This window comes from Giraffa tippelskirchi, chromosome 6, assembly GCF_054371585.1.
Source record: "Giraffa tippelskirchi isolate mGirTip1 chromosome 6, T2T-mGirTip1v1.2.pri, whole genome shotgun sequence".
In the NCBI taxonomy this organism is placed as follows: Eukaryota; Metazoa; Chordata; class Mammalia; order Artiodactyla; family Giraffidae; genus Giraffa; species Giraffa tippelskirchi.
In genome coordinates this window covers 68,599,814-68,626,311 of record NC_137280.1, presented here as the reverse complement: position 1 = coordinate 68,626,311, position 26,498 = coordinate 68,599,814, and the positions used below count along the sequence as shown (strand labels likewise).

The 26,498-nt window shown below is 49.1% G+C and overlaps 1 protein-coding gene across 1 annotated transcript in view; it reads right to left on the bottom strand.

Moving 5' to 3' along the window:
- The window catches only part of TG (thyroglobulin), a 240,153-nt gene that overhangs the window by 105,307 nt on the left and 108,348 nt on the right, over positions 1 to 26,498 (bottom strand). Inside the window, exons 36-41 of the mRNA XM_081503609.1 lie at positions 20,757 to 20,891; positions 18,543 to 18,707; positions 12,743 to 12,962; positions 11,094 to 11,187; positions 8,921 to 9,080; positions 1,658 to 1,860 (exon numbers count right to left, since the gene is read on the bottom strand). Coding sequence (XP_081359735.1) covers positions 1,658 to 1,860; positions 8,921 to 9,080; positions 11,094 to 11,187; positions 12,743 to 12,962; positions 18,543 to 18,707; positions 20,757 to 20,891 — 977 coding nt within the window. The remainder of the gene's footprint in view (positions 1 to 1,657; positions 1,861 to 8,920; positions 9,081 to 11,093; positions 11,188 to 12,742; positions 12,963 to 18,542; positions 18,708 to 20,756; positions 20,892 to 26,498) is intronic.

Here is a 26,498-nt window from a genome sequence, read left to right as displayed (position 1 = left end):
GCATTTCAGGCAGAGGAAACCACCTGTAAGAGGCTGAATAGAGCACAGACTTTTCAATGAATACTAGACGGCTCCGTGGCTGCAGGAGAGAGATAAAGCGGCAGGAGGCACTGCTCCCTTTCAGGGCAGAGACAATGCCCATCCGGCCTCAACTGTGCCCTCTGACATTGACACTTCTCTGCCATCCTTGTGGTCATGGGTTTGGATCCCAGGAAGGCTGGACAGAGCTGCCTGTGGTTTGATGGCCTTAGAATCGCCAGGTGGTCCATGTCTCTGGCCCTGACAGTTTTCCATTGCTCTTTCCTTTGTGTCACTTAATAGTCCCCTCACTGCTTTCTTTTCCTCCAGCACTGCCCCTTTACACGCATCCTCCACCAAGCTCTAGAAGTCTGACCCTTCGATGGTAAGAGAGTGTTCACAGTAGCACTTATTGCCAGTAGCCAAAAGGGGGAAGCAACCCAAATGTCAATCAGGAGACAAATGGATCAACAAAGCATGGTGTACACACACAATGCAACATCACTCAGCCTTAAAAGTCAATGAAATTCTGATGCATGCTACAATGTGGATGAACATTGAGGATGTTATGCTAAGTGAAATAAGCCAGTTACAAAAGGACAGATCTCATAGGGTTCCGCCAACGTGAGATAAATTCGTATTAGAGTGGGCAAATTCACAGAAGACAGAAAGTAGAATAGAGGTTACCAGGGGCTGGGAGGAAAAGAGAGTGGGGAGATGGTGCTTAATAGGTGCAGACTCTCTGTTTGGAATAATAAAAAGGTGCTGCTGACGATTAATACTGATGGTCACACAATGTTGTGAACGTACTTAATGCCAGTGAATGGTACGCTTAGTAATGGTTAAGATGGGAAACCAAACCAGCAAACAAACAAAAGCCATCAACGGCTCACATGCACTCAGGATAAAACCGAAGGTGTTCAGCGCAGTCTGGCTGCTCTCTGCCTCCCAGCCTCCACTCCACGGTCCAGGCAGACCCTGCCCTCCAGCCGCATTGCATGATGGGCAGATCCCAGCGAGGAGCCCTTGATACCAGGACTCTGGTTGCGTGCCAATACAGCCTGCAGCATCAGCGTGCACAGTCCCTCTCCCAGGGCACTCCATCCTCCCTGAGCTTGGTCGGGGCTTCTCTCTGAGCTGCCATAAGACTCTCTTTTAAATAGCTGCCTTAAGTGTCTGTCTTCTCTCTCTCAAGTAAACTACAAGCTTCCTGAAAAACTAGGACACATATCATGTAGTAAGGCATTTCCAGCAATGAGCATAGTACCTGGCACCAGTTGGACATTCAATAAAATTAGAAGCTAATCAGAACAGCCAACAGAGCTTATGCTATGGTCAACAGGTGGTTTCCTCCACCATAATTATTCCATCCCTATCATTATCATATCACTATCATCATCATTTTCACCACCACCACCATCATCATCATCATTAACACTACCCTGTCTACATGATTAGTACTTTAGCTACAAGTAGCTATGAGTAGCCAGTAACATCCTGGCTCACATATGCGTAGAAGGATGGCCATGGGCAGGACACCCATTCAGAACTATGGAAAAAGGAAATCCAAGCAATCGAAGCCAGGTGGGGGAAGGAAGGACCACCTTCAGCAAGACTGAAGACAGAGCGGGCAGCTCACCATCAGCACAGCTCTCCGGAAGAGTCTGGAGTTGGCGGCCCTGGTGGTTACGAGGTGGATGCTGGCCACGTCGGCTCCGCCACGGTCTGCTGCCAGTGTCACGCGCCGAGGGTCCCCTCCAAATGCTCGGATGTGGGTCTGCACCCATGTCAGAGCCACCACCTGGTCCAGCAGCCCCCAGTTGCCGCTCAGCTCGCTGGACCCTTAAGAAAGAGGAAAGCCTTTAACCCTCTGTGATCCTGCACCCTGGATGCAGCCAATCACGCACGTGGCACCTGTGGGGACCTGGACTCCTATCCACCCAGGTTAGGACTGTGGTTTCTCTATTCTGTGGGAGAGCCTGGGCTCTGGAATCAGGCCCATCCAGCTGGGATTTTCCCATCAGCCTTTGCCAACTAGGAGACAGTGGACACGTCCCTCCATGTCTGTGGACTAAGGCTTCCACGTCTGTGGACTAAGGCTTCCCCGTCCTAGAGGGGGTGACTGCTCAGATGAGAGGCAACTCATGTTCAGAGCCCCCGTTTGGCACATCCAGCGAAAAGGAGCTGAGCTTCTTGCCCCAGATTCTCCCTGACTGCCTCTGACTCTCCATGTCTCTTCCCCAGGAGGAAGGCCAGGCCAGCCTGAGGCTGTCAGTCTCACCCCTTTCCACCACCTTCCATGACCTTCAGCAGCACTCAGTAGAGCTGATCTTTTTTTTTCATATAATTCAGGAAATATTTTGTATTTATTTTTAGGTTTCTTTTTGATGAGGACCATGTTTAAAGTCTTTACTGAATTTTTTGCAATATTGCTTCTGTTGTATATTTTGACTTCTTGGCTGCAAGGCATGTTAGCTCCCTGAAGAGAGATCGAACCTGCACTTCCTGCATTGGAAGGCGAAGTTTTATCCACTGGACCACCAGGGAAGTCCCCAGTAAATATTTACTGAAAGCTCAGCACTTTTTAAAAATGGAATGATTCGGACACAAGAAAACATAACAGCCAGAACATTCTTCTCCTTGGCATTTGAGACACTCCATGCCCAGTCCCCATGGCCATCTTCTGAATTGAGTGGACTTTAGTCTACACCACTAAGGACCCTGGAGGTCCAAGCCGAGGCTCACGCCCTTTTTCTCTGGCAGACCTTGGCTTCAACCACCGCCTACATGCAGCTGACTCTCAGGACAACGTCACTGCCCAGAGCACTCTCCAGGCCCAGGTCCCTCACGTTCCTCCAAGAGGCTGTCTCTTGGGCACCTCAGGTCCATTCAGTCCCAAAGGGAATCGATTCTAAGTCTCCTGAGCGCCCTACCAGCAGCTTCTCCCGAGTTTCTTACCTTCTCCCTCAAACCCAGCCACACCCACCCACTCCTCTCCTGCACAAGCTCGTGGGTCTTCCCAGACTCCTCTTGCAGCTGCATTCCCCTCCTCCCCACTTCCCTGGTGTGGTGAGTGTTCCCCCACTGATCTCTGCCCTCTCTCTCCTAGAGCTGTTCACTGGCCTCCTGTATCCACATACTCCTCCAGCCCCTGAATTTTCCGTGTGCATCCAGAGTGATCTTCTAAATTGTAATTTTGATTATCTCTCTCTCTGAAACACACACACACCAATGTACACACACACAAACACACATACATCAATGTACACACACACACACATACACTGCCCCATCCTATGTAAAGTCTCCCATCTCATCTCATGGTCCTTAGGGCACCATTTCAATTCTTCTTGTGCATTCCAAGCCCCCCAGGACCGGGTCATCCATCTCTTGGGGCACATCTCTCTTTGTCTCCCCCCGTCCTGTGCCACAGCCACCCAGGCTCCCCGTCAGATGCTCAAACACAGCAGCCCTCCCCTCCCCAACCCTGGGCTCGGCACATGTGACCTCCTCCACCCAGACCCCTCCCTCTGCCCTTGACCTGCCCTAGCTCTGACCTCTGACCCAGTCATCCTCTGAGTCTGAGCTAAACCATCAATTCACAGGCAGCCTCGGGGGAAGTGAGGGTCCCCTTTCAGAGTACTTATCAATGTGGAGTCTCCTGCTAGACTCTGCCCTCCACTAAAACCAGTGGCATGCAGTCGGTCCTTATGAAATGTTAAGTGAATGAAATGACTACACTTACGATGAACATGATTCAGTATCATGTGAGAAACTATCAACAAAAACCCATTTTCCCAGATAGAAACGTAGCAAGACCTTGTATCCTGATTCCCCAGCCCGGTGTTCACAAAGAGCTGACGAGAACACCAGGTCAGTGGACATAACGGTTCGAATTACTCCTCCAGCTGGGGAGACACTCACAATTTCTACAAACACATTTCATGTTCTGGGTTTAGTGAAGCCATTGGCACCCTCCTCTCTGTGGGCTTTTCTGGATTGCAGACACATTCTGCTTGTTTCCAAGGTCTCAGGGAGGGCAGGAAGGCTGGGCAGCAGCTGAACAAGACCCAGTCTGGGAAGTGACGCCCACGGCCTGCATTTCCAGGGACAATGTAGAGGCACAGCACTGTCCCTGACTCCCAGGCCCCCACTTACCAGCTTCCCACTGACAACGCTGACATCCTGGGATCTACAGACCCCTAGGAAGTCAGAGATGAGGGTGCTTTCAGGAAGCAAGTCTGAACTGGGCTTCACCTTATGTCAGCACCTTGCTAAGTAGTGCAGAGAGCAAGACAGACAAGGTCTCCGCCCTCAGGGCAGACAGCCTCCAGGACTCTACAGGGAGCAGCCAACTAGCTAATCTGAGATGGTCTAGCTCAACCCTTTTACTCCCTAGTGGAACCTGAGACTTGGAAGGGAAAGAGTTTGTTTAGTTGCAAGAAATAAATTTTCTTTCAGATTTTTTTTTTAATGTGGACCAAAGTCTTTATTGAATTTGTTACAATATTGTTTCTGTTTTATGTTTTGGTTTTCTGGCCACAAAGCGTATGCGATCTTAGCTCCCTGATCAGGGAAGGAACCCACCCTCCCTGCACGGGAAGGCGAAGTCTTAACCACTGGGCTGCCAGGGAAGTTCCCTAGAAGCAAATTTGAGATAGCATTGGCACTTCAATCTAACACACACTCGGTACTTTTTGTCCTAACATTCAATACAGCAAACATTTGTTAAAAAAAAAAAAAACTATGGTGTGCAAGGCGCTCTGTTATTTTCATTAAAAATTTTAGGAACTCTTTTTATGGAACTTTCTCTGCTCAGAAGCCTTCATAACGCCTTCATTCCTGCTGCATCAAGTCTAACTTCTTCCTGGCTTTTTCTCCCCTCTAAGATTAACTTCAGGCTTCCCTGGTGGCTCAGCTGGTAAAGAATCTGCCTGCAATGCAGGAGACCGGGGTTCAATCCCTGGGTTGGGAAGATCCCCTGGAGAGGGTATGGCAACCCATACCCACTCCAGTATTCTTGCTTGGAGAATTCTATGGACAGAGGAGCCTGGTGGGCTACAGTCCATGGGTGGGGCAGGGGGAGTGTCTCAAAAAGTTGGACACAACTGAAGCGACTAAGCAGTAGCAGCAAGATTAACTTCAGCCCATCTGAGCAGTCTGGGTTCCCTTCACCTTCCAACACCCGTCCTAGTCCAGACATCAGGGTCTACTCATTGCCTGTGCTCACCACCCTACAGTCTGGTCTTGGCTGAGCTCCATTCTCTTCATCTTCAGGGCTGAGCTCCGGTCTCAGCTGGCTCAGCCCCGCCACAAACATGCAGAAAGCAGTGTTGCTGGGGGCATGAAACTGGACAGGGCTGCTCTCTGCTGGCCAGGCACGTACAGTCCAGGAGGGAGTCCAGGATGTGAGTGGACGATCTCTGGACAAAGGTGATGATGCGCCTCTCCAACTGCCTCACCCCACCCCGATCTAATCCTCCAGCTCTGTTCTACCCACTCTCTGGTCAAAACACATCAGCAAACATTCAGTTGTTCCCTCACGGTCTAATTGGCTCTTGTTTGCTCATTTGATTTATTCAGTTATCTTTCTAAAGCTCCTCAGCTGGGCTCACAGCATTTCCTCCCCCAGTTCTTGTTGATGGCCATCAATAAAAGGGATCATGGTGCATGGTCTTTACAGGTGGGTTATGGAGCCAGACCAGTCAGGCACTGGTCTCGCTCTATCCCCTACAAGCTCTGTGGGGCCCTGGACGAATTACTTAATGTGACTTGACTTTCTCCTTCTGTAAAATGGGATAATAATAGTACCAACCTCAACAGATTGTTATGATGATTGAATTTGTTAAGATGTGTAAAAGGAACAAAATGATGCAGAACCTGGTATAAAGCACTCTAGAAGTTGCTTGTCTTTTCTTAAATAAAATAAAACAGGTTTAGGTCCAGCTATTATCTCACAGATGCCCTTTGTAGGGTCTACCTTGTCTTCAGCAGCAGAAGTTCCACCTTTGATGGAGCAGGACTCCAGGCCTGTTCTTCTGGTCACAAGGGGAGCAGACCTCTCAGAGCGGAGGCTCTAAGGGGAAGCTCTGAGTGACCCCAGGATGATGGGGTGATGGGCAGATTATGGGGCCTGGCCTTCGGTCTGGCTCCCAGGCCAAAGCACACTTCCTCTGTTCCCACACCCTGCAGAAGACCTGAGGGCCATGGTCCACCCACTCCTCTGACCCTGCAGGCCACTGGCCCCGGGTCCCCTCACTGCATTGCTTTGCCAGGGAGAGGAGGGTAATCACTGTGCCCCATGCTGGCGGGGTCTGTCCTGCCTGTGAGATCCAGGCGGGGGACCCCTTCACTTCCTTTCCACCTGCTCTTCACCAGGACCCATGCTCCTTCTAAGTACTGTTGAGTTTGGGCTTTTTTCTCAGAGAACACGAGTTTGTCTAGTCGGCCACAGAGCTAACATCAGTTTCTGTTTTCATCTCTCTCCCATCTCTTTCTTAATGTGCCTCTGGAGTCTGGAGCTCTCAGGAGATTATCTTCACTCTGAGCTACAACAGCAGATGCCTCCTGCATTCATCACACGAGATAAAGTACATGAAGTGGCAACTCGGCATGACTCAGTAACTGCTGGGGCTGCTGCTGGCCAGATGCAGGGCCCGGACATGGCTGCAGAGAGCCCTCACTTACGGAGGCCCTGCCAGGGAAAGGAAAGGGTTTGTTAACCCTTGTGAGCCCCTGTAAGATGCCAGTAAGCTTCCAGATGTTTGCCTTCACACGCTTGATCTCATGAAAGGCAAGCAGCCAAGGATGGATGAGATGTGCAGGGACTGAACCCAGGTCTCCTGCATTCTAGGAATATTCTTTACCCTCTGAGGCACCAAGAGCATGAGGGGGTAAAGAATCCACCTGCCAGTGCAGTATATGCTAGACATGTGGATTTGATCCCTGGGGTCAGGAAGATCCCCTGAATAGGAAATGGCAACAGACTCCAGTATTCTTGCCTGGAGAATCCCATGGACAGAGGAGCCTGGCTGGCTACAGTCCATGGGGCTACAGAGATTGGGACATGACTGAGCGACTGAGCACACACACTCAGAAGTGAGGCAGAAAGTCCCTTGACCTCTCTAAGCCCCGTGCTTTCCTCTGTGAAATGGCCACACTGTGCTGACCTCATGGAGGTGCCTGGAGACTGAAATAACGTCATCTGGGAAAGACGTCTGGTAGAGACACAGGAGCTGGGTGAGCGTCTCTCTCTCTCTTTTCCTGACAGCACTGCTTTAAGCAGAGGAACAGGCAGTGTTGCAAGCCGGGAGTGAGAAGGGGTGGGTGTTCTCTGCCTCCCCCGACACTGCTCCCAGAAATGAGCTCGCCTTTCCAGAAGCCTGCGAAATTCTCCATAGATTACAGCCCATGAAATCATAAGCCTGCCCCTTCACCGACGGGTAGCATATGGAAATTCTCTTCTGTCTGGAAAAGCTCTGAGCCGGAGTCAGCCAGGTCTGTGGAAAGCCCCACCCGAGCGGGCCCCACAGGCTGCTTCTGAGTTTCACCATCTCTTTAGCAAAAGGAGCTCCTGATTAACAGAGTCATCAGCCATGTTTTTGAAAAGACGAAAGAAAATCCAGCAGGAGTGCTCAGTGCTCTAGCAGCTGCCGCTGCCTCCCCGAAAGAAAGCCTGAAATTGGTTCATCAGCCACACTTCCCTCATTGGCACTGGTCACATGTGGCCTTAACTTGTTGCCTATTTCATGTCTGCTATGCAAACCTAAAGTCTTCATTATGACACTCAAGGCCCCTAGTCCTGTGGTCCACCCAGCCCTATCCCCCAGCGCCCCTGAGGTTCTGCTCATGCTGGACGCATGCCTCACTCACCCACGCTCTGGAGAAGCCGTGGTTCCGGCCACGTTACCTCCCACCCGCCCAGCCATATCAATCACGCAAGACATCCCAGGTCTTAAATGAAATCCCCGGAGAACAGAGATGATGCTCAGCGCTGTCCTTGAGGACACATAAAGCCCATCACAGCCTCTGGAGACCCTTCACATGTAACACCTCGCATGAGTCTCACAGTGACTTTGGAAGTTGGGTTAAAATTACTCCCATTTTACAGAGGAGAAAACTGAGACTTGGAGAAAGGGAGGGTTTTGTCCAAGGTCAGACAGACAACACTTAGCTTTTCGGATTCCCAGACCAGGACGTCTGCCCTCCACCAGAGCTGCCTAACAAACAACTGCTCTACCACTGGAGATGGGGTGGGGTTGGGGGGAGTGGGGTTGGGGTGGAGATGGAGGAAAATACGTGGGTGGGTGATGCTGGGATTGGTCCAAGCCTCAATTCTGCCCTGGGGGCTGGTGCGGAAGGTGGAGGGTGTAACCTGAGGGATACAAGGTCTGTGACTGTAAAGGAGGCAGGCCAGAAGTTGATGGTGATGATGGAAATCACTGTCTATGCAGCCCTTACTCCAGGAAACAGCTCTTTGAGGGTCCCAGAGCTCTGATCCATCCCTTTGCATCTCCAGGGCAGGTGGACCCTGGTGGTGAATCCTGGCTCTGCCTTTTCCTGACCATGTGAGCCTGAGCAAGAGTCTAGCCCTCTGGGGTCTCAATATGCATAAGCGCACACACAGAGGTATTAATATCACAAGACAAAACATGTTAAGGTACTTGGAACAGCTTCAGACACGTGGTGAGTATCATCAGTGGCAACTGTGACCTACGGGCATCAGCATCAGCATGGCTGGAGCGTCTCATGAAGGGACTGGCTGTACCACTGCCCACTCAGTGGGCTGGAGGAGGGCCGGGGGCCAGGAAGGGATGAGGTTTTAGGAAGAAAGGACTAAACACACACAAAGAACACACTCAGCTCAGGGAGTCAGCAGTCCCCACCAACCCCAGCAACTCACCGGAACTCAGGAAGCCAAAGATGCCCGTGCGATAGCTAGCCGTGACCACGATGAGGTTGCCGACAGCAGCCAAGAAGGAGCCGTCCACTGCCGGCCGGTCCCCACTGCCCTTGCCCTCCGCGGCGTTGTGGAAGAACACCAGCACGGACACGTTGGGGGCCTGCAGGGAGTGCAGAAGTGTGGGGGCTGGAGGCAGCCACTTCCCCCTCCAGAGCTTGGGAAGGGCACCTCTGCCATGTAGGTGCCAGACCGAGCCGACACACAACTCTGGGTGTGTCAACACACCTACCCCAAGGCCAGGCAGGGGCGACAGAGTAGCCCAAGAGAGACACGGCAAAGCTACTTTTGACTGGAAACTCCCCGAGGGGGAAGGGGTTCTGGATTTGAAGTCAGGAGATGGGGATCAAGCCTCCACTCAGGCCAGCTGTGCTTTCTTAGTAGCCACGAAGCCTTTCCTAGGCCTTAGCTTCTGCACCTCTAAAGTGGGAAAGGGGGGAGAAGATAGAAATAAACATACCTATCGTTTCTTCCTAGAGTTGGTACGGAGACCAATGACGTCATAGATCAACTGTAAAGTACTGTCGTCAACTTCTTGCTCACATTATGGCAAAAGTGTATGCTCACTGGTCACCACTCCCTGGCCCTAGCCGTGAACTCTGGGACCCGACTGACCAAGTCTACAGTAATAACTCACTAGCTGAGTGACCTTAGGCAAGTCACCCGACCTCTCCGAGCCTTGGGCTTTTCATCTATCCAATGGGAATGATACCTCTTAGAAGCATCAGGAGGATCAGAAGGGAGGATGCTGTGAGGTGTTCAGCCCATGACGGGCACAGACCTCCAGAGGCAGTCCCTCCCCTGACCCCTGCTCTTTCCAATGAGTTCAACACTGTCCAGCTCCTACACTGCCCGAGTGATGTCTTCTCCTCCAGGCTTTAGCTGTGGTCTCTGTCCCACTCTTTGCCATCTCCAATGTCTCTCTTATCACCTGTTCATTGGTTAATTAGTATTTATGCCTTGTTTTATTTCATTCTCACAAGAACTTTATGAGCTGATGCTATTTCTCTCCCTACTTTTCAAAACAGGAAACGGGAGCACATAGAACATGAGTTGCTTTCTCCAGGCCAGGGAGGTAGTGGTAAGTGGCAGGCTGGTTTGGAGCCAGGACTTAATTCAACACCCCCAGCATGGTCTGACTAGCACTGGGCATCACCATCACCTCCCTCACTCTAGGCTCTATGCTTCTATTAATGCAGCCCAGAGGAGCCTCCACGTTCAGATGCCCTTGTTCCACATCTCACTCAGCAGCTTGCTGTGCTCAAATCTCCGAAGTGCATTGCCTCCGGCTGCTGGTTGCTCAGGGCCCGGGAAGTGGAGGAGCATCACATGCACTGCAGGATCTGCCAACACGATTCACGTTTCCTAAGGCTCATCAGTCCCGTTTTCTCTCCTGAGTTCTGACCCTTTCCCCCACATGGGAAACTCAACTCAACATCAGGATCCTAGCTGCTACTTAGGCAGGTACAGGCTTCAAAACAGGGCCTAACCAGAGTCAACCCTGAACATTTACTGGAAGGACTGAAGCTGAAGCTCCAATACTTTGGCCACCTGATATGAAGAGCCGACTCACTGGAAAAGACCCTGATGCTGGAAAAGACTGAAGGCAAAGGAGAAGGGGGTGACAGAGGATGAGATGGTTGGATGGCATCACCGACTCGATGGACATGAGTTTGAGCAAGCTGCGGGAGTTGGTGAAGGACAGGAAAGCCTGGCATGCTGCAGTCCATGGCGTTGCAAAGAGTCATACACGACTGAGTGACTGAACTGAACTGCTTATTTCTGCTCCTCCTGCTGCAATGGAAGCCCCCTTGAGGACAGCAACCTTGTTTTGTTCATAGCTGCAGCCCATGGATAACAGACCCTCCCGTCACTGGCGCTTTATGAATATCTCTTAGAGAACTGAACCCGGATAACCATACACCATGCTCCCAAGCAGGAGATGAGAGGAGGCCCTGGAGGAACCAGGCTCGCGCTCAGCCACTCAGGCCTCAGGGAGCCAAGAACCAACCAGGAAAGCACAGAGCACAGGGCAGACCATGCTGGCAGTGCTGGGGTTGGGGATTTCCAACAGGGCAGCTTTCACAGCAAACATGGCAAGGGCTGCCAAACTCACCATGTTCTGCGGGACAAACACATTGAGATACAGGCAATCTTCGCTGACGCCGGGAGGCGTGGGCGTCCTGACGCCTGGCTGCCAGCACCTGGCCCTGCAGATACAGATGGATGGCATGTGACTTGCAGGAAAGACAATTAAAGGGACACACGCCAGCCCTCCTAAGCGCCCATCAGCAGCAGAACCCAATTCTGAAGGCACAGCAGCCCACCAACAATTGAGCAGCTTCAGGAAATGGTTAATGGGATTGGTGAGTAAATGCTGGAAAGAGCAGGATGACCACCAGTCTCTCTACCATGGGCCTGAGGACCATCCCCTGGACAAGGTGCCAGCCCAGATAGAGCAGAGGAACATGGGTGTCACCTGGGCCCTGGGGCCCTGCAGGCTCCAGTGTGCAGACCCACTGGGGTGAGGGGCCTCGACCTGCTTTTTCCATCACTACAGATTCAAGTGTGCTGGTAGAAACATCTCCTGGCATAAGAGCTGAGATGCATATCTGGGAACACACCTGAAGCAGGCATGATGGTTACCTGTCCAAGCCTGGCTGGCACTGGGCTCTGGTGGAGCAAGCTCTTGCTGCTCTTCACTCAAAAGCCTCAGTCTGCTCATCTATCAAATGGGTGGATCCTAACCCAGTGAAGTTCTCTAATTAGTGCTTGTTTCTTTCATTTCCCAGTGGTGACTTACTCATGGCTTTCTGCATCCTTCTGCCACTGTCCTAGCTTAAGCCTTCCTGTCGCTCACCTGGAGTATCCCAGAGCCTCCTGCTCACCCCTCTGTCTGATCCTGAACTCCTAGAGTTTCCCACCAACTGGCCGTGGGCAGTGATGGACAGGGAGAATGTGGCTGCCTCCTCAGGACAGAGCTGTGGACGCCTGTGCGGGAGGAAAGGCCATGGGACAAGAGAGAATGGTGTGGGTGCTCCTTCCACAGATACTCTGAACATGCTTTCATCAGAAAAATGACAAAATCGTATCCGGTCTGTCAACTGTCTACAGTGGTACATACACGGGAGGGAATGGGCAAAGCTGAAAAGCAGAGGAAGGAAAATAGGATATTCCATTTTTTCCCCATTTTTGAAAACTCCTTTTAATATCATTTCTATTGGAGGAATGAAAAGACCTTTTACATCATTATCATTTTTTATTTTTATTAGAAGCTCCTACGCTTTTCCTTCTCTGCTTATTTCTCAGCCCCACTGAGGTCAGATGTAGCCAGGAGGTTGAGTTTGGGCCGCTGTCACGCTGGGGCACGTGAAGAACGCACCCCGCCCATGCGCGTGGCCCAAGGAAACCTCCCTTGCATTACCAGCCTCTCTTTCCTGGATGGGAAGTCAAGGGAGGTTCCTCGAAGGAGCCTTGGAAGGTCTGTGCTGAAGAAGACACGCTAGCCTGGGTCCCTGCATCATTGCAGGGAGCAGAGCCCATCAGCCCCACCATCACCAAAGGAGGCAGGACCAAGACAATGTTAAGTAACCGACAAGTGGGGGTTTCTGTGTAAGAGCACGCAACGTCATCTTAGCTAATGTACCCCCAACGCACGGCTCAAATTCTAATGCACTGCTCTGCCATCACCTCTCACTTTGAAGGCTTAGAATGGGAAAAGGCTTCTCTGGACATCCCCTCAAATGTATTCCACTCCATCCTTACCGTGGCTTGGTGGCTTCCCAGGACCCAGTCCAGTTCAAGTGCTCGGGGGCCCGGAAGCGTTTCTCCCCCAGGGGTGGGGCTGCATATGGAACTCCCAGGAACTGGTCCACTGGCTTCCACGAAGTGCCCACTTGAATGGCCTGTGACCTGCCCAGCAGCTGGCCGTGGGTGGCAATGGTCACTGAAGGTGGAGATGTCCCAAAGCCGGGCAGAGGGATGTCTGGGGCGGGGGAAGGAAGAGAGAGCACAGCACATGCTCTATTCAGGGGTATTCCAGATATGCTTTAAGAAACAAATAAAAAAGCCCAAACACTGCTTTCTGCACTTAAAAAAAAAAAATGTTAGTTATTCATTCAGGCCCCAATAACTTAAGTCTATTCAAGTTAGTATCTAATGTGAAAAAAAAGAAAGAAAAAAGAAACCCAACAAAGACTCCTGATCTTCCCTGGACACTCAGCAATCCTTCCCTCAGTTCTTGTCATCTCAAGTTCTTTCCGGGGAGATCACCCAGGCCCACAAACCCTGACTCGGCCCTCTGGGACCAGATGTCATCACAATTCTGGATTACTTGGATTTTAAAAAGAACAAAGGGGCCCAGACCATGCAAGGCCCAATCCTCCAGGGGAGTCTGGACTCGAGCCCCATCACTGGATGTGCCAGTTACTTCCAGGAGGAAATGTATGGGCTGGTCCTGTTAAAAGCGATGAATACCCAATATCATTTCTTCACTCAACTTTGGGTCAGATTTTGACCCCAAACAAGTTTGCCAAAAACTTACAAAAATATATTTTCTGACTTTAAGAATGCTTGGATTTTAGAACTATTGCTGAGGCACTGCAGACCCGGTAAGCACATTTCACTGGTGAGGAAGTGGGTTTAGCGGCCCAGGGTGGGTAGCTGTCAGGACGTCAAGGTGATGAGGTAGGAGTCAAAGCTATACTTTTCTGAGCCCCAACTCTGACCACGGGGCCAGAGGTTCACACAAGGTCAAGGGCAGGGCCTGGCCTGCAGTACCCAGTCTCCCTTTCTGCCTGTCTGGATCCCACCTGGTCCTTTAGGTCAGGCTGGTACAGCCGGCCACCCTGCCCTGTGCTCCACAGGCCCCCCGCCCCTCCCAGCAGTACTAATCTCCAGACACTTATCAGCCTCCCTGTAGCCTTATCTTATCTCCTCTGCTGTATTCGCTCACATTCATTCCTCGAGTCAATATACTTTTATCAGCTCAGTTCAGTTCAGTTCAGTCACTCAGTGGTGTCTGACTCTTTGCAACTCCATGGACTGCAGCAAGCCAGGCTTTCCTGTCCTTCACCAACTCCCGGAGTTTAATCAAACTCATGTTCATCTAGTTGGTGATGCCATCCAACCATCTCATCCTCTGTCATCCCCTTCTCCTCCTACCCTCAATCTTTCCCAGCATCAGAGTCTTTTCAAATGAGTCAGTTCTTCAAATCAGGTGGCCAAAGTATTGGAGTTTCAGCTTCAGCATCAGTCCTTCCAATGAATATTCAGGACTGATTTCCTTTAGGATGGACTGGTTGGATCTCCTAGCTGTCCAAGGGACTCTCAAGAGTCTTCTCCAACACCACAGTTCAAAACCATCAATTCTTTGGCACTTAGCTTTCTTTATAGTCCAACTCTCACATCCATACATGACTACTGGAAAAACCAAAGCTTTGACTAGATGGATCTTCGTTGGTAAAGTAATGTCTCTGCTTTTTAATACACTATCTAGGTTGGTCATAACTTTTCTTCGAAGGAGCAAGAGTCTTTTAGGTTCATGGCTGGAGTCACCATCTGCAGTGATTTTGGAGCCCCCCAAAATAAAGCCTGTCACTGTTTCCATTGTTTCCCCATCTATTTGCCATGAAGTGATGGGACCAGATGCCATGATCTTAGTTTTCTGAATGTTGAGTTTTAAGCCAGCTTTTTCACTCTCCTCTTTCACTTTCATCAAGAGGCTCTTCAGTTCTTCTTTGCTTTCTGCCATAAGGGTGGTGTCATCTGCATATCTGAGGTTATTGATATTTCTCCCAGCAGTCTTGATTCCAGCTTGTGCTTCATCCAGCCCAGAGTTTCTCATGATGTATTCTGCATATAAGTTAAATAAGCAGGGTGACAATATACAGCCTTGACGTACTCCTTTCCCAATTTGGAACCAGTCTGTTATTCCATGTCCAGTTCTGACTGTTGCTTCCTGACCTGCATACAGATTTCTCAGGAGGCAGGTCAGGTGATCTGGTATTCCCATCTCTTCAAGAATTTCCCACAGTTTGTTGTGATCCACACAGTGAAAGGCTTTGGCATAGTCAATAAAGCAGAAGTAGATGTTTTTCTGGAACTCTCTTGCTTTTTCGATGACCCAATGGATGTTGGTAATTTGATTTCTGGTTCCTCTGCCTTTTCTAAATCCAACTTGAACATCTGGAAGTTCACGGTTCACATACTGTTGAAGCCTGGCTTGGAGAATTTTGAGCATTACTTTACTAGTGTGTGAGAGGAGTACCAGCTCAGGCTCAGTGCCAAATGCCATTTTCAGAGGCTTAAGACGGGCCTGTGTCTGGTTCCCACAGGTCTTAGGGCCTCACCTGGAGGATATAAACACTGGTGAAGAGATTCTGTGTGTGTGTGTGTGTGCACACACGTGTGTGTGCAGTCTCTCTTATTTATTTCCAACAGGTGTGTTTTCTTTGCCCCAATTCATTGTGGGCTGATGGAGATAAAAAGCTTTGTAGATTGGTCTGCAGCTCTGTCTGTTTAAAATACACATTTATGATGAACATAAATGTGGTAGAGGAGGCAGACAGACAGACAGGTGGAAGTTTATCCATTCCTCAAGAGTCTGGTACTACGCAGTGGCTCAACTGGAGGTGGTTTTGACCTCAGGAAATATTTGACAACATCTGGAGATATTCTGGGGTTGTCACAAGGATTGAGGAGAGATCTGAGCTTCTAGTATCTCATAGGATGGAGGCCAGAGATGCTATTAAACAACCTACGATAGAGACAACAGGTCATCCGGTCATCCAATCCCAGGCGTCAGTGGTGTCAGGGCTGAGACCCCCTGGTATGATGTGCATTCATGACCTCCAGGCCACTGAGGGTCCACGTGGTGAGGAAGCAATGAAGGGTTGAGCAGACCTGTGTTTGTGTGAGGGACCAGCTACTTTAGAAATACCTCATGCTTCTTCTGACCCTCGATTTTCCCATCACCCAGAGAGGAACAGTAGCTGTCCCTACAACACAGAGATGTCAGGAATAAATAACACAATGCCCTTAATGTCCCAAGCTCAGTGCCTGGTGCATGACAGGAGCCCAACACGTGAATGAATGAATGGGAGAGGGAGGGAAGGAAGGAAGGAAGAAAGGAAGGAGGGAAAGATAGAAAGAAGGAAGGAGGGAAGGAGTGGAGGGGTGAAAGAAAGAAGAAAAAGGAAGGACAAAAGGTAGAGAGAAAAGAAGGAAAGAGTGAGTGAAAACTTGGTTGTTCACACACTGGCATGTGAGTTATAACCTAAAACGGAAACTTGGGATGGAAAGAAATACGTGCTGCTTTATAATCTGGCCTCGATCTCAAATCATGCTTGCTCTCACCCCCACAGTTCCTTCCTTCTCACAAGATTTCCTGTTTCAATTGGAAATCACAGGCTCTCTGGCCAGCATTCAGGACCAACCATGGATGCTAAGGCAGCGAAAACTCCCAAGGTCAGCTCTTTTGCTCTGCAGGAAATAGCCACATTTCATGAACGTGGCATCATCTCAAGTGGGGAGCAGAGACAGAAAACATAAAAGCTAAAGAATTCTGAGGGAATGCAAGCCTGCTTTCCCATGGACACTGGTATTTAAGCCTCCCTCCAGAGGCTGCCCAATGTATTCCAGACAGAATGAGATCCAACATGGGAAAAATATCTGCTGTGCATTTCTCCCTTTTGAAATCTTTTGCAGAAGTGGAGATTCTTTCTAGAATACTCATATATTTAGGCTCTGTGACTATTTGGATTAAGAAAATTGTTTGTAGCTCTATATGTACTTTAGGTGCAAATAAACAAATATCTTTGTAGACACACGTGGGCATGTGTCTTCTGCTGGAGAGTGAGCATTTCATGCTGAATTTGAGACACACAGAATTCAGAGAGAAGCAGTCTAATTTGTTTTACAGAACTCAAACCTCAAAGTGAAGGCATTTCTCAGCAGGACTACCATGCAGATTGGCTACACTATGGATGAAATCTATTTAACTTGACTAAATGGTATAAGCATCCTGAGAGTCCCTTGGACTGCAAGGAGATCAAACCAGTCCATCCCAAAGGAAATCAGTACTGAATATTCATTGGAAGGACTGATGCTGAAGCTGAAGTCTAATACTTTGGCCTCCTGATGCAAAGAACTGACTCATCTGAAAAGACCCTGATGCTGGGAAAGATTGAGGGTGGGAGGAGAAGGGGACAACAGAGGATGAGATGGTTGGATGGCATCACCGACTCAATGGACATGAGTTTGAGCAAGCTCCAGGAGTTGGTGAAGGACAGAGAAGCCTGGCGTGCTGCAGTCCATGGGGTCACAAAAGTCGGACATGACTGAGCGACTGAACTGAACTGAACTGAACTGAATAGAAGGCAAGCCTTAAGATTAAGGGCCCAAGACCTTAGTTTATAGGAATCAAAACTCTCCTAGGACCTTCTCCTGATCTAAACACTGAGGTGGAGGAAAGGGGCAGAGAGGACATCCCTGGATCCAGACAGGCCTGAAGGACCATTAATACTCCAGGACAAGGTGAGGCCAAATCCCACTGCTACCTGGTTTTATAAATAAAGTTTTATTGGTACACAGCTGTGTGCATGGATCTATTATTTTCTGTGGCCACTTTCCTGCTTCAACAGCAGAGTTGAGTAGCTGTAACAGAATCTTGTAGCTGTGAAGCCTAAAATACTTATTATCTGACTCTTTACAGAGAGAGATCACGAACATCTGCTCTTGAAGATGACATGGCAGCTTTGGCCAACATTTCTAAAAAGTTATTCATTCCATCCTGTAAGCATGTCTAGTCAGGAGGGGGTGTCCTCCAGGGCCTTGGCTCCCATGTTTCCTATTCTATAGCTCATATTATTTCACTTTAGGCTGTAATTATATGCTGCTTGTTCCTTGCCTGCTTCACCCCTGCATCACCAGCACCCAACACAGGGCTGACACATGATAACAGGTTACTAGATGTTTCTAAACTAAACCCAGCCAGGAGTAACCACACTCTTTGGTGATGGTGATATGTTCGTTAGGCAATGCGGTTTTGTGGGAGAGGATTGCCTCTAGAGAGAGGAGACCTGGCTCCAAGTTCCCGTTCTGTCATTACTCGTTGTGTGAAATCAGAGAAGTAACCTAACTTCTCTGGACCAGAGTCTCCTGGTCTCTAAGATGGGGATCAATCCTTTATCTTGATATCTCACAGGATAACATGAGGATCCAACAAGATAAGGTATGTGAAACAACTTTATAAACTCTGAAATAGTACTAAAAAGTAGCCTAATGAATTATTTTATGCAGAAACTCCAAGGCCAAAATGGCTTCTATAACTCAAAAGAAGTCATGAATACAGACAGTGCAGAGAAGTTCTAGGTCAAAAGTAGGCTTTTTTTGTCTTCCTTCAGTTCGTCCCGTGTAAGTGCCACATAGCCTAAGATGACTTTGACTGACTTTTCCTTAAGAACCTCAAAAGCCACCATCCATGAGTCACCGCATGCTCGGACAGTCCCTCCCAGCCATACCCAGGCCCTCAGGAATGTCTGCAAAGACACAGGCTGGCACTCACTCGGCTTCCGGTAGATGTAGGTGGCCTCTTCATGGAGCAGAAGTCGACAGTTCTGGGCCTGCAGGCCATGTGTGCAGCTCTGGGTATCAGCATAGAAGGTACATCTCACAGCTCCGGGTCGGGTCTGCAGAGTGGTGACAAGGCAGTCCTGGTGACGGGAACACTCTGCGGAGGAGGAGAAGGGTGGGGATTGAACCTGAGAGGTCATCTCAATCAAGTATTCAAAAATATACTCATGAATCCATGCATCCATTGATTCACCCATCCAGTCATGATCCATGAACCCATCCATTCATCCATCCAACCATCTATCCTACCATCCACCCATCCAGTCATGATCCATGAATCCATCCATCCATCCATTCATCCTGCCATCTAACCATACATCCATGAATCCATGCATGCATCCTTCCATCTATCCAAGCATCATCCATTTGTCCCAAGACAACCTGAGGTGCCTGGCAGGAAGGAATTCATCTGGGAGAGAAGACAAGGGTGAGCATTCCTCTGTAGTCTCCTCATTTCCTTCAGGATCAGCCCAAAGTCACAGTTTCTCAGAGCATAAGCCAGCTAGACATCCTTCATCCAATCACACTTCATGAATCTATACATCCACCTGTGCATCATCCATTCATCTATCCAATTATGCATGCATACATACATACAAACACTCACTCCTTCATTTTAGCATCTGGCACAGGGCTAGAATCTTGAAATAAAACAGTGGTAGTGGAGGACTCAACTCTCCCATCAATCTGTTTTCCACAGTCAGGGTTTTCTTTGGTTATTTATACACAAATGTGCTCTTGTCATTTTTCTGTTTAGAGCACCTTCATGGCTCCCCACTGGCCTCAGGATTAAGTCATACAAGACAAGGCTCTTCATGCTCTACCCCATGCCTTCCTCTTTAGCCTCATCTCCCTCTGCCTCCTGCCTCATCACACTCACCACGTTCCATCAGGGGTTATGTCTTTTTCCATGTAAACCAGGTTCTGCCCTAAACAGTTTAAATGATTCATGGCTTTAGGATATTTAGTCCTAAGAACAGCCTTGAAAATAATGACATTTCATTCAATTGACAAGCCGTGCATTACCTAAAGCCCTTATTCATAGCCTAATCTCTGTGTTGTGGCACCACCCAGAGTTGTACAATGTACAACCTGTACAACTGCACATGGTAGCCCTGTCTGTAATTTGTGCATGTTGTTATCCAGCCTTGTAGAGGAGGCAATTCATGGAATCTCAAAATTGCAGAAGCATAAATGGGCTTCCCTTCTGGCTCAGCTGGTAAAGAATCTGCCTGCAGTGCAGGAGAACTGGGTTTGATCCCTGGGTTGGGAAGATCCCCTGGAGAAGGGAAAAGCTACCCTCTCCAGTATTCTGGCCTGGAGAATTCCATGGACTGTAAGGTCCATGGAGTCGCAAAGAGTCAGACACCACTGAGCGACTTTCAACTTTCACAAATGTTATCTAATCTTGACCTCTTTCATAAGGTAAAGTCTTTGTAGAACCTTCCAATCAGGTTGTCACCTAGCTTTTGTTTACATACCAGTGACCAAAACCCTCTAAAGGAAGTAGGCATCTGTGGATAGCTTTGCCTATTAGAAAATTCTCTGTATAGCACTGAATAATGTTGAGGGCAGGAAGAGAAGGGGGAGACAGAGGGTGAGATGGTTGGATGGCATCATTGATTCAATGAACATGAGTTTGAGCAAACTGTAAGAGATAGTGAAGGTCAGGGAAGCCTGGAGTGCTGCAGCTCATGAGGTCGCAGAGTCGGACACGATTGAGCAACTGAACAACCACAACACAGATCTTCACTTTGCCCCATGAACTTGGCCAGAACAATAACTTTCTTCACTGTCACGACCACCCGCCTGTCGTCTGAGAAGAGCCGTCACAGCCTCCACCCATCTCTTCGGTCTCAGACTAACCTTCTAGATGCTTCCTCTAACCTGGTTCGGTGTTGCTCATTTTCTGGCTGGCTTAGCCTCTTGGAGACCTTGGCCATGGGTCAACTCTCCAGGAGGATGAGGAGACTACAGAGGAGAGCCCAGCCAGGTTTCCTCCCCCGGGTGACATCCTTCTGGCCAGGCACCCCAGGTGATCTTGGGGTCTCCTATGTGTTTCTGAGGTCAGACTCTTCAGCAGCACTGTGGGAGAGGACCCTCATCCCAATCCACCCCCCACCTAGAGGGTGGACACTCCCCTTACCCCACAAGCAGCGGTCTCGGGCCACAGAGAAGTTCCTTGTTGCAGTGGTGCTGATGTGGGCAACGTCAAAGTTCCTGACGGATGGGTCAACAATCACTGAAGAGAGGGCCAGGGACTGCCACGTGTCCAGAGCGACTGGGAGGGAAAGAAGGGGACCGTCAGTGGGGCGTCACACGATGTTCCCAAAGGGCACCCCAGGGCTTCCTCCAGGGATCTGCATTCTCATGTGACCCCACTTCTTTAACCATCTCTCCATTCTACAACAATTTTTTCAATGATTTCTATGAGCCAATCTCCAAATTTCTACATGCTCAAGCCTGGGAATACAGAGGTTAAAAAACAAAACAAACAAACCAACAAAAGCATGGGCATTTCTGTTGAGCAGCTTACAGGAGAATGGGAGAGACTGTGAAAGGATAAGAAAAACATCATAGTACAGTTATGGGCTTCCCTGGTAGCTCAGATGGTAAAGAATCCACCTGCCAATGCAGGAAACCCGGGTTTGATCCCTGGGTAGGGAAGAGTCCCTGGAGAAGGCAATGGCAACCCACTCCAGTATACTTGCCTGGAGAATCCCAAGGACGGAGGAGCCTAGCAAGCTACAGTCCATGGGGTCACAGTCCATGGGGATCAGACACAACTGAGTGACCAACACACACACAGTTGTTATAATGCAAAAATCAGAACAATGCCAGCAACCATGATAATAACAGGCTCATCAGTGTTGGTTGGCGCAGTGGGAAAGAATCTGCCTGCCAATGCAGGAGATGCAAGAGAGTCGGGTTTGATGCCTGGGCCAGGAAGATGCCCTGAAAATGGGAATGGCTACCCACTGAAGTATTCTTGCCTGCAGAATCACACGGAAAAGGAGCCTGATGGGGCCCAAGGGATCACAAAGAGTCGGACACAGCTGAGCACACACGCACAGTGCTGGTTATATGGTGCTTTGTGATGCACTGTGCAGGCTGCCTTCAGGGCCAAGGCTCTCATTTCCCAAAGTGCTGGGAAGCTGGGGAAAGCTCTCATTTCCCCAAGTGAGCCTCCCCAAGGGCTGCTGGCTGAGTCCCTCCCGAGGAATTACCTAGGACTAGGCCAGCCGCCTCCCTCCGCAGGGTCAACCATCTTCAAACTAGTCCAGGTGGATCTCCAAAGTCCCAATCCTCTGGCCCCAAGATGGGACAACCCCCAGGGGCCAACTCAGCTTGACAGCTCACTGAGGCATCCATGTGGCCAGGGTTTGGTTTGCATCCGTGTTCTTCTTCACCCCTTGCTCAGTTCTGCCCCATTGCTTCCTTACACGTGTTGCTCCCAAGAGCACTGTGCACTAAACTTTCTGCATGCAACTCTATCTCAGAGTCTTTCCTGGGAAACTCCAGCCAAGACATCCTCTTTAAAAGATGAAGACAATTTGCCCCGTCCTCCCCTCCCCCCGCTGTGTCCACAAGTCCATTTTCTACATCTGCGTCTCTATTCCTGCCCTGCAAATAGGTTCATCAGTACCATTTTTCTAGATTCCACATATATACATGAATATGTGATATTTGTTTTTCTCTTTCTGACTTACTTCACTCTGTATGACAGAGAGTAGCACTGACATATATACATGACCATGTGTAAAATAGATAGCTAGTGGGAAGCTGCTGAAGAACACTGGGAGCTCAGCTCGACACTCTGTGATGACTTGGAGGGGTGGGACGGGTGGGCGGTGGAAGGGAGGCTCAAGACGGAGGGGATATATATGTACCTATAGTTGATGAGGATGAGATGGTTGGATGGCATCACTGACTCAATGGACATGAGTTTGAGTAAACTCCGGGAGTTAGTAATGGACAGCGAGGCCTGGCGTGCTACAGTCCATGGGGTCGCCAAGAGTCAGACACAACTGAGCAACTGAACTGAACTGAGTTGATTCACAGTGCTGGAAAGCAGAAACTAACACATTGCAAGGCAATTATTCTCCAATTAAAATTTTTAAAAGAATTTTAAAAATAAGAGATGAAGACTGGGAGGCACAAGGCTGTGAAAACAGCTTTCCCAAGAACATGCTGCTCCCCTGTCCTGTGTGCGGGACTCTTTGTCACTGTGAGAGCGAGGGGCATCAGGGTGTGGCTGCCGGAGAAATGCTTGGCAGAGGCAAAGAGATCTACCAGAGCGCCAGTGTCCCTGTGAGGACAGAGGAGACCCTGCACAGGGGGCTCAGGCTTCTGCCTGAGGAAGGACTGTGGATGGGTCCAGGTGGGTCGGTGCATCCAGGTGGGTGGGTGCAGTGTTCTGCCCACACGTGGCATTAAAGAGGGCACAATGTTGCCTCCCAAAATAGGCTTCTGTGATGGAGTGCTAATACTGTACAGAGCTGTTCAATGTGTACAGAATTGATAGTTAATGGGGAAAATCTACTTTCTATTCATTTTTCTTTTCTGTCTTTGACTGTTTCTTTAGAAGACCATATAGTTTACCCTTATGACAAATATCTGTGAGCATTTACCTTGTGCTAGCAAAACGCAATGGCAACCTTAGGAGCAACACTTCACAGCCTACAAAGTGCTGTTATTTATCACCCAAGCCCTTTGGGAGTGATACTCCATCACCTTGTTCCCCTGTCTGTAAAACGTCATTACGTTTGATTCACACGGCGCCCCAGACAATGATCAAACGTGAGGAGTTGGGAGCTGGGAGAGGTTACATGACTTTCTAAGAATACTGAGCTGGATGGTGACAAAGCCCGACACAGAGCCTCTTGGCTCCAAGTCAGTGCTCCTTCTCATCCCTCTGAGCCTCCCACGGGGTGAGCATCCTCTCCGGAAGACCATCCTCAGATAGGAAGAGGTTGTTGTCTTTGATAGCATCGTGCTCTTAGCTATATGAGGAAGCCTATTATTTTTATCTTGAACCTGCCTTTGACACCACAGTACTGAAGGTCACTAAAATTAGAATGGTAAACAAAGTAGCAAAACAATCTAGCACCACTACCCTTTTTTTTTTCAATTAAAAAAAAGAAAAGGAAAGGAAAGAAGAAAGGAAGAAAAAGAGAGAAAAAAGGTGTACTCAGAGAACTGGCCAAATAATGCAACCAGATCCCAGGTGGATTCAGGAAGAGGAAGGTGAGACCCCCACACTCATCCTGGAGCTGTGGGACCACTCTCAGAATCTCGAACCATGTATTTCTGAACTTAGGACCTGGTTTCCCTGCAGGAAACCCAGGGCCGTCATTTTCTTAAGCATCCTCCATGTGTTGCTATTTCCACGGTCAGTGCAAGTGGCATTTTTGCAACACGGCTGATCTGAGGCACATATTATTAGGTGGTGAGTACAGGGAAATTTCAGAGAAAACTTATGATGCGATTTCAGGACCGAACCTGCCAATTATGGTCTTAAAATGGAAGCTTTGGCTGCCCTCCACATTTAGGTTGATGTCTAGGGGAAAGCGCTCTAATTAAAGGGTGACTGTCACTTGCCAAAGTGAGAGCCAGCTCCTCAGTGGCCATCCCAGGGCCTGGAGCCAGCTCTCTGCCACTCCCGGCATCTGCCCCCCTCCCCCGGCCCACAGGACCCCTGGATGAATCATTGCTGCCATGCTGAATCCAACATCTGGGGTTCTATATGCACCTTATGGAAAACTCTAACAGCAAGGCCCTTGTAAATGCAAAATCATAGTGAAGCATGAAAGCTGGGTAGTCTTGGTAGCATTTCATGAGTTCACTAATTTGTCAAGGACTCAGCAATACCACTGCCATTTAATATTCATGACAAACCATACTGTGGGCACCATTATGTGCACATTTTACAGGTGAGCAAACAGATCCAGAAACACACGCAAAGGGCTTAGCTGACAAGTGGTGCTGCTTGGGCTTGAGCTTCAGCTTCAGCATCCATGGTTTACTCCAAGGATTCTGGTTTATTCACCTGGTGAATGAGGCGGCGGTGGCTTTCAGACTCACCCAAAGTGATAGTCTCCCCTGAAATGTTGCCTCTGTGGTTTGTTGATTAGTTTTTTTCCTTTGTGTAAAACACATTTTACAAATCGCCTTGCCAGCATCAATTATTTAAAATAGAAAGTCACTGGAGTTCGCCGGCGGTCCAGTGCTTAGGACTAGGTGCTTTCACTGCCATGGCCCCAGTTCAATCCCTGGTCAGGGAACTAAGATCCTGAAAGCTGCCCAGGGTGGCCAAGAAAGAAAGATTTAGAGTGGAAAGGAAAGGACAGTTCCCAGGGGGCTGAGGAGGCAGAATTGACAGGACGGGGTAAGGGAGAAGGTGATGAAGACCATGGGATTTTGGATTTCTAGGCTGGACAACAGAGCATGCAGTGGAAAATGTCCATGAGGAAAGAAAGAACACGGTGTGGGGGCACAGACCAGGACAGAGGGTGAGGGCAGCGGTGGGTTCACTTGGGGATGTGCTGGGCTCATAAAACCTCGAAATGCTCCTGTTTCCGGATGTCACTGTGTTCAGCAGCAGGCCTCAGTGTCAGGCACGTGGTCTGGGTCCACTATGCTAATGGCCTCACTGAGGAGTCCCAGGGCCAGAGGCGGGAGGGGAGGTGTTGATAGAATGCCCCTGGTAGAAAGCCAGGAGTCCTGGGACAAGCCTGGGGTGGAGGGATCAGGCGAAGGAAGGAGGAATTTTTTGAAATCTCCGGCTGATTTGATTATGTCTCCCTGCACTCCACAGCATTGCTGAGATGGGACGGGGCTGAGGGTAGGGGGCAGCGTGATCTGCAACTTTAGGTAGGGCAGGCCTCAGTGTGATACTAGGGTCCTTCCATTCCCTTCCAGGCAGCATTATTCCATTTTAATGTCGACTAAGCCTAGAAAAATCACTAGACTAAAAATACGTTTGAAAATTTCCACCAATATGTGGAAAACCATATTTCATTCCCTTCACTTCCTCCCTGCCTTTCCTTCCTCTTTTCTTGCCTTCCTGTCTTCCTTTTTTCTTTTCCAGACAGACATCAGTTAAAGAAGGAAATGTTTGATTTTGATGTTAAGGTTCAAATAGAGTAATTTCAGGTGTTAAAAACAGCCACAACAAAACAAACGCCCACATAACTGCAGACCTGTATTGAGACAGGAGGAGTAGGTCTGTCCCTTGCTGACTGCTTTAGCAGGGGCAAGCATCCACTCTGGCCTTCGCCTCTCAAAACGAGGGCAAGGAGCCTTTCAATGATTTTTAATCAGATCCAAGTGCAGAAATGTCAAGCCAATTGCGAATGCCTGACCTCGCCAATGTTCAAATAATCACAGACCTATTTGTTAAATGAAAAGACTGATGGGATTTTCTTAAGAATCACCAAGAATGAAGATAAAAAGTAGAAACTCTAAAGCACTAAAAAGAAGCCAGGACTCATACTGTTTTTCTTGCGATCAAGAACCAAGAATTGCTTTCTGCTCCTTAATGCTTATCAATGCTGGATATGGGGAAAGCTTGAGGAAATATTGGAGGTGGTTTCCATGCCCAGGCTGGCTGGCTGGGGGAAAACATCAACGTTTTGAAGCCTTTCAGACAGGAAAAGCCTTTCAGACAGGAAAACCATTTCAGGCACCAGGAATCCTCCATGACCTTGGCATAAACTGAGGGTAACAGAGTTGTTGATGCTGCTTTCACAGTTTTATGGCCACGAGCTCTAGCTAATGACGATACTTGCGTGCTATCATTATTAGATGGGACCACTGCTCAGACATCACTTCTTACCAGACACCGTCTTTCAAGTGACAACCACGTCACATTGGGCTATTTTTACCC